Below are 7,998 nucleotides of genomic sequence, written 5' to 3' on the forward strand. Positions count from 1 at the left end.
TTTCTGGCAAGGTAGCAACTGCTATAATATTAAGTAAAATGCTTTAATTTTTATTTGTTATTCAGATCTTCCGAATGAGGTACCATTGTGGATATTGGTTTCTATCCTTTCTGCAATTCCATTCATAACAACAGTGTGTATCTTGGTTGCAAAGAGGAAATCGTATGTATCTCATGCAAAAAAGATGTATAATTCTTCTTTATACTAGTGAAAATGATGAGGCTAATTTGAGTCACTTTATTTTGTTCTCTAGTGTGAAGCTGTGTGTTCTGCCCCCTGTTCCTGGTCCAAAGATAAGAGGAGTTGATGCTCAACTTCTCAAGGTAACGCTGAATCTGCATTGCATTTTAGACTTATCCAAAATGTTACTTCAGACTTATAACAATGCTGAGGTCATAATGTCTAAATTCTAAATAACTTCCAGAGTGGGGGACCAGAAGACATTGACAATGCACTGATCGTCAATCAGAGATTTCCTCCTATGGTGGCCTGGAAAGACCAGACTGAAGAGTACCTAATTGTGACTGAAAATGATGGGGGGCTTCCTACCAATTCTCAAAAAAGGAAAAAAAGCTTGATTATTCCTACTGCCTTCCACTTAGACTTGGAAATCCATTGTAAGGAGTCAACCCCCAGCCAAAATGACTGGGAGAAGTCAGAGGAAATAAATAATGAACTAGATACTCCAATAAAACCCTTCACAAACAGCAGTTATGTGGATATTCAGAGACATGTGGAAAACATACAGGCGGTGGATGTGAAACAGGTGGACTACAGCACCGTAAAAGAGGTCAACGGGGAAAATGTTCTCATCTTCAAAAAAGACAACGTCCCTTTAAGGAGCTCTGGCTACATGGATGTTCAGGAACAGGAACATATACAAAAGGACTACAGCAGGGTGAAAAAGGTGGAAAGTGACAATTTGGTCGTCCTGCAGAAACAAATTGTGTCACTTGACACTCACTGTAGAGAGAAGGGATACCACTTCACAGACTGTCCCCTTCAGAATCCAATAAAACCTCATGTGTGCACAGAACTCATTGATAGTGGATATGTAGATACCACACCTGCACCACCTTCAATGTAGAGTTTTACTTCTTACGCTGTCCTTTTGGTGTCCAGTAGAGGGCAGTTCTTGTGATGTAAAGATGAATGACATTTGATACAGACTTTTATATGCTCCACAGGATGAATCTGCATAACTTGTAATAATGAGGTTGACATTTTTTGTTTTGAGTTAAATAGTTTGACATCTTGTACTAAATGTATTGTTGTGACATTTGTTACATAGATTTAATAGTCCCTAGACTTTCATTTAGCACCATCATCACGTCAGAATTCCAATCTGTCCAATACCAAAATAAGTAATAATAAATACTATAATAATACAATTTTAAATTAAGTGACATATATGTAAGCAACAAGCAAATGTGGTCATACTTGCTCATAGCATTGTGCTTACATTTAATCCAGTTAAACCGAAGACATACCTAGAAGAAGACTGACTGCACTGTCTAATCAACCAAACAATTTAGGTCTGCAAGATACAAAAAAATGAAACAGATTTTCAAAGAATGATTGTTACTATAACTCATTTAACATACTGAGGATATATCCTTTTTGAAAATCTTTTTTTAATTGATTTGTAAAATGTATTCAAGGTCTATGAAACAACTAATAAATTGTGTATATTTTTTTACTTTGAAACTGAACATTTTCCATAGTGATGTTTATACCCAGAATTATTTTTGCTGCCTCAGTTTAAGCTCAGAAGCTTGAAGAGTAAACCTGCATTTTTTTTTCCTGGTATATTTGAACTATGGTTTTCAAATTGATTTCATGGAAGATGTTTCTTCTTTGCTTTCACCCAAATAGACAAAATGTTGGAGTAAGCCGAGTTTTAGATACAACTAAAATATTTTTCAAGATTCTTCATTCAAGTCAAAATTTAATTATTTACTTTAATATACTGTATATATTGACAAACGTTAATCATTTAAAATTACAAAACAAATACAATTCTTTTTTATTTCCATGTTTCGTTTATCTAAACAGATCTCTGAGATACCTCAGGGAAGTGTACTCTGTCCACTTCTTCCTGTTTATTAACTACCCACACTCAAAGTAAACACCGCATTTGTCCTCTTTATGGAAATTACATTTTACATATGATGTTGATATTGAGGAAAGGAAAATAATCAACTACAGAGTGTCCTGATTTTAATTTCTTGATTAACATGCAACAACTGAACTATCTGACTATTAATGCTTCAAAATATTTGTATCTCCATTCACAGGACATATGTAAATTCCCTCTTACATTCAGAGTTCATAGTCAAGGATTTCTAAGAGAGCAATGTCAGAAAATATACATTTACATTAGTTTTCATCTTTCTTCCTTTGCTTCAAATGATTGTGCAGTTTTAAATTCCCATTGTTTCACAGTTTGGTCTCTCACTACCACAGCGCTTATTCAACCATTTTATAGTAGAGCATTTTAAAGTAACGGAAATATGCTTATTCACTTTCTGGTACGGAAATTAGATGAAAAAATCGATACCTTTATGTACAGTATATCATAACAATAACTTTATATAGCACATGATTTATATAGCACCTTTAAAAAAAGTTCACAAAGGGCTTTGTAATTCAGACAAGAGACGCAAAAGAGGTCGGTAAAGTGTCTGGTTAACATAAGGCTAAAAATCTTTTTCATCTAACTCTCCAGAAAGTGAAGAAGCATATTTCCCAAAATGTCAAACTTTTGCTGATTATATGAAATTTAGCTTGTGTAGAGACTATTTGACTGTGAGACAACTCACTTAACTCTTAAATCAAATCAACAGCCGGCAATGTTTGTTAACATTATTTGCTCTTCTTCCTATTACAAGAAAATCAAATGCTACCATTTACACCAAATTTCAGTGTAGTACTTACAAAACAAATAAAACGCACAGGCTCGACTACATAGTGCAATCAAATCAGAAAAACAACAACACACTTGTAAAAAATTATTTCAGGCAAAGAGCATAGTTTCATTGTTAACTCTAAACTCAACACTTGGCGTGTCATGGGGTTTAAGACTCAGGACTCAAATAAGGATCAATGACATTTATATATATAATAATATATAATTCATCCTTAGTAAGGCGTGAAAACGGTTTGTGAATGTAAAGAAAAGTTTGTAGTTAAGATGTTGAGAGTGTGTAAAAACACTGAAGTTACAAATTCCCACCAATACTCCAACAATGCAATGGAATACACAAGGGAAACCTAAAATGTAAATAGTGGTAGTAAATAAATAATATATTCCTTATTAGTATGAATTGGTTTAGTATGTTTTTGTATACTAACAGCAAAAGAGTATAATATAATATACAGTATGTGTGTGTTGAGACACTCTCTTGCTTTCAGTCAAAAGCAGGGTGTTTGTGTGCAACTCATGTTTCATGCACATGTGACAACTTCACGTGTGGGAACTTTGAGTTTCTTACATTTTTGTCTGACAACCAACCTTTTCTACATTTACAGACTTGAATTTCTCACGCAGTTTTTTTCCCACCACAACTGATATACAACCATCAGTTTGCAATCTCATTGGATCTTAGTTGATCACATATTAGACACTGCCCATATAACAGGAACCTCTGCACTTTGAGTTTAGCTTGGGACTTTTGTTGCATGTCATCCACCTTCACTACCCCTTCATTTCTGGTCACCTCACTAATGTCCCTGTCAGATTGAGTCAAAATGCCAAAAAAACACTTTAAACTGAACCAAATTGAAAAGAGAAAAACAAAATGCACCAAAGGGCCTCCAGGGTAGAAATCCCCAATGATTGTGCTAATTTCTTATTACTGTGTAACTGGTTGACATTCAACACACACATTCAGTACATTAACCCATACACCCTCTAGTCATGTTTACAGACAACATGGTCCAAGGTTCATATTGTGGGATTTCTTTAAGTGAGTGGTTTGGTCCTAGTAAGTCAGTGATTACATCTCTACAATTTTATCACCCACACACACTTTATCTTGAACTCAAAAACACATATCTTACTTTAGCTTCCCAAAAAGAAAATAAAGGAATTCATAATTCATTGCAAACTAGCAACATGATTCATTTGCTGAAAAAATCCTCAGGGGGAGAACCACTGCAGCAAACCGCTTGCATTGCTCTTTTTCTGCATGTGGGATTAAGTCCATCTTAGTTTCTTCTAAGATGGTGATCAGAACGAGTGAGTCATTTTGAGTTGGCACAGAGGCCAGACAGTTGCCACTGTCAACTCTTCTCATCTTCATCAGTGCTTTCAGTGCATACACTATCCAAGCGCATGGAGCTCAGCTGCTTTTCAAAGTTCAGAAATGTGTGGTTGCAATCCTTCTCCAACATTTTCTTCCAAATTTTTACTTGAAGAAACAGAAAAAAGATAATTATTTGATTTTAAATGGTGAACTCTGTTATTGTCTCACAGCTTTCCCTTGGTTTTACCTCGTCCAACCAATTGATATAAAAAGCAGGTATTGCAAATATTTGGTCAGGAAAATAACTTACTGTACTCTGGTTCCTCTGGCTGTGTGGCATCAGGACCGGGTTTAGCCTCCTCAGCCAGGCTGCTGATGTGCAACTCTTTCTCCACGTCCACCAACTCCTCTACTTCCGCCTGGCCTGTCTGCTCCAGGCTCAACACCATCACCTCATAGGCTTTCCTGGCCTCAGACGACAACTCGATCATCTTATGATAGATGTCCTGTGGATTAGAAAGACAAAGTTCTCAGCTTGTTTGAAATATTTTTTTTATTGATATGCTGATTTTAAGAACAACTTTCTTGTTAGTATGTATTGTGAGAACATTAACCAACCTGTGCACCGTCATAGTTGAAGATGCCCACCAGGCTGACAGGCACTGCCTTGTTGACGCAGCGACCCAAAGCTTTCCTGGATAGGGCAAACACGAATGGCACCCCCTGTTCACGACAAGTGTCGATGATGGTGTAAAGAGCCTCATCCAGGCCTCCTGCAAAAAGTGACATTTGTCCATGAATCTCAGTATCAGTTTTAAGAACCTTTTTTTTTATCTAGTGCACAGGTAAACCTTGTTGCTCCCAGGTTTATATTTGTAAATGAGTATGACACAATGTCTTGTTAAAACTGTCATGGTCAGATTTTGTACACATTTAGCTGGATAAATCTGAAAACAAAAAAGTGTTTCCCCGTTTTGTCCATGTGTCTAAGTGGCCATTTTCACCCCAACAATTCATCTGTTCTGGGGGTTGATACAACGGAATCTGAAGATTTGAAACTGAATAGACTAAACAATAAATAGATTGATTGAGAAAAGGATTAGATTCAGATCCGAAAGATAATCCTTAGTTGTAGCCCTAGTAGAAAATTTAGCTGGCTTGATATAGACAGTCTCAGTCAACAGTCCTCAGTAAAGCTACTAGAACTAGATGTTTCAATCCCTTTAGTGGGAAACTCTTGACAGCAGCAGTCGGTGTGGAGTGGTGAAAAGGAGGGTATGGTATGTCATTAGGGTCATCAGGTGGGCACAATGCTTCATCAAAGTTTCACTGATTGAAGCCCACGTCATCTCCAGAGGGCTCAACAGTGTACCCAGCGTCCCAGGTACACCCCTTCCATTCCCCTTATGGGCTCCGCATGGCAGGGGTGTCCTTCTCCCCGAGTCTTGCTGCCCAGTTGGGGTCCTTCCGCTTCAACTAGAACCAATTACTGCTTTTTTGGCAGCACCTGACATGGACTTGATGGCCTGTTGGAGAGAGCAACCCTTCACCCCTATTTTTCTCAGCAAACTGGTGGTAGATGTGGCAACAAATCCCCTAAAACCAACCTCTACTGGAGAGATGCTGGTCTTCCAACCGTCCAGGGATGCTTCAGCTACCAGGTCAGAATATTTGTTCTTTTTCCTATCATAAGCCTCCTAAACCCCATCTTCCCATGGTACTGTTAATTCCACAACATATGCCAGCTTTGTTGTTGGAGACCACAGTACCATGTCTGGCCGGAGTGTTGTAGCCACTATTTCTGGGGGAAACACAAGCTTCTTATCAAGGTCCACTTCCAGTTTCCAATCCCGCGCTGACTGCAGGATGCTTGTATCCTTAAGTGTTGTGTGATAAATACAATTGAAAGTAACATCTCTGAATGACAAGATGGTGATTGGACTTCTCCACATCTGCATTAAATTATAGGGCTAGGAAAAATCCCCTACACTTGATTTTAAAGAAGAAAAACACTAAAACCAAAGTTTGCCCTTATTATCTAAATTTTAACCACATTAGACATCTCATTTGCCACTTATACACAAAACAAGAACAAAACTGTTAATTAGATAAGATTACGAGAAAATGCGCGCACACAAACACATGCACAAACAAAAGGACATTGTACCTTTGGACTGGATGCGTTCACAGTTAGGTGAGATGACAACACACTTGACCTTCCTGAGTTTGAGGTGCTTCAGGACCTCTCTGAGCCCCATCACAATACGTCTTTTCATGCGGGCCTTCATGGGGTCCTTCTGGTACAAGCGGTCCTGGAAACGAACCAGCTCCTTCAGCAGATCCGTCACACACTCATCCACGTCTTTGCTCAGCATCTGGCTGCAATAGCTGACGAGCACAACGACACACATTTCTAAATAACAATCATTTGAGAAAAACAATGATTCAATTCTTTGAGACTACCGGTAAATATTTCCTTATTTCTGGTAAGAGAGACTACCAACAAATATTCTGACTGTGTATATAAATGACTGTCTTACTCTCGGAACTTTCTGCTGTGGATTTTGGGTCGACTAGCTGGACAGGGCACAGGTGAGGTGGTTTCTTGCTCTACGTTCTCATCTTTGTCAGCCTTTTCATCCCCCTCTTGTGCCATCTGGTTTGTCCCGTTAAAGTCTGACTGATCATCAGGTTCTTCTGAAGGACTCCCAACCTCATCTGAGGCCACAGATGCACAAAATCCAGATCAAACATTAGCTATAATCAAACATTTACTTACTCTACTTAGTTACATTAGGGCTCGGATGGATGTTCCATTGTTTCACATGCTTGATCTGACCTGTGGCATTTGTGTCACATTGTTCTTCTTCTGCAGCATCATCAGCAGGTTGGAAATCATTTTCAGGCAGCAGTCCTCTCTCCTCCAGCAAACGTCTTTGTTTCCTCTCTTCCCGTTCTTTCAAAATTACCTGAGGATGAGACACAAATAAACTTATAAAAGCGGCTCGGTTGAAACACATTCTTACAAAATGTAGTTGTTACGTGTGTGTGACGTGTGTGTCCTCTTACTTTTTAATACAAGAATTTGATTCAAATTTGCATCTGTGTTTTTTCCAGATTAAGCAGGTGGATTTACCTTCTTTAGAGGAGTGGGTTTCTTGGCTTTGGGCACCTCTCTCTGCTTTCCTTTCTTCACCAAAGGACTGGTGGAGTCCAGGGGATTGTGTGCAATTTTATCCTGCTGCCTGGACAGCTTCTTCTGGGATAAAGGTTGCTTCTGGACAACAGGTAGTCCTCCACCAACTACAAATACGTTTTTTTTTAAATAAGTTAAAAATAAGAATTATTCTGTGGTAGATTTTCATTTACGTAGCAAGGCTGCTGGATTCTCACAATATCACGGGATCACCTATAACACGAAAATCTTTTTTGACAGGCTTAGATGCATTTTTCTCTGGACTAGAACCAGCCAGCCTATTGGCATCCACTGAGGAGCTACTGGCAGCTATTTAATTTTTAATTTAATTTTAATCTGTTTATTAATCCCCAATGGGGAAATTACAATTTACCCTCTGTGTCCACACTTGTTAGTAGTCACACACAGTCCTGAACTACACACACACGCACGCACGCACAGGATCTATACATGCACTAATGGAGAGATCTCAGAGTGAGTGAGCCGAACCAGCGCCCTGAGTGGGTGGGGGGGGGGTACGGTGCCTTGCTCAACAGCACCTGGCGGTGCCCAGGA

At 38.7% G+C, this 7,998-nt stretch overlaps 2 protein-coding genes across 5 annotated transcripts in view; one reads left to right on the top strand and one right to left on the bottom strand.

The window, feature by feature from the left end:
• The window catches only part of prlrb (prolactin receptor b), an 8,705-nt gene extending 6,993 nt beyond the window's left edge, over window positions 1-1,712 (top strand). For both annotated transcript variants that reach the window (XM_032515519.1, XM_032515520.1), the window contains exons 7-9: window positions 66-162; window positions 254-323; window positions 425-1,712. In XM_032515519.1, coding sequence (XP_032371410.1) covers window positions 66-162; window positions 254-323; window positions 425-1,087 — 830 coding nt within the window. In that variant the 3' untranslated portion in view covers window positions 1,088-1,712. The remainder of the gene's footprint in view (window positions 1-65; window positions 163-253; window positions 324-424) is intronic.
• Window positions 1,713-2,572: 860 nt separating this feature from the next.
• LOC116689119 (selenocysteine insertion sequence-binding protein 2) overlaps window positions 2,573-7,998 on the bottom strand; it is a 10,438-nt gene continuing 5,012 nt past the window's right edge. For 2 of the 3 annotated variants that reach the window (XM_032515504.1, XM_032515502.1), the window contains exons 12-18: window positions 7,384-7,550; window positions 7,087-7,216; window positions 6,788-6,971; window positions 6,415-6,635; window positions 4,866-5,020; window positions 4,558-4,753; window positions 2,573-4,412 (exon numbers count right to left, since the gene is read on the bottom strand). In XM_032515504.1, the coding sequence (XP_032371395.1) occupies window positions 4,285-4,412; window positions 4,558-4,753; window positions 4,866-5,020; window positions 6,415-6,635; window positions 6,788-6,971; window positions 7,087-7,216; window positions 7,384-7,550 (1,181 nt within the window). In that variant the 3' untranslated portion in view covers window positions 2,573-4,284. The remainder of the gene's footprint in view (window positions 4,413-4,557; window positions 4,754-4,865; window positions 5,021-6,414; window positions 6,636-6,787; window positions 6,972-7,086; window positions 7,217-7,383; window positions 7,551-7,998) is intronic. The other variant, XM_032515503.1, reaches the window with a different exon arrangement.

Source organism: Etheostoma spectabile, chromosome 5, assembly GCF_008692095.1.
Source record: "Etheostoma spectabile isolate EspeVRDwgs_2016 chromosome 5, UIUC_Espe_1.0, whole genome shotgun sequence".
NCBI lineage: Eukaryota > Metazoa > Chordata > Actinopteri > Perciformes > Percidae > Etheostoma > Etheostoma spectabile.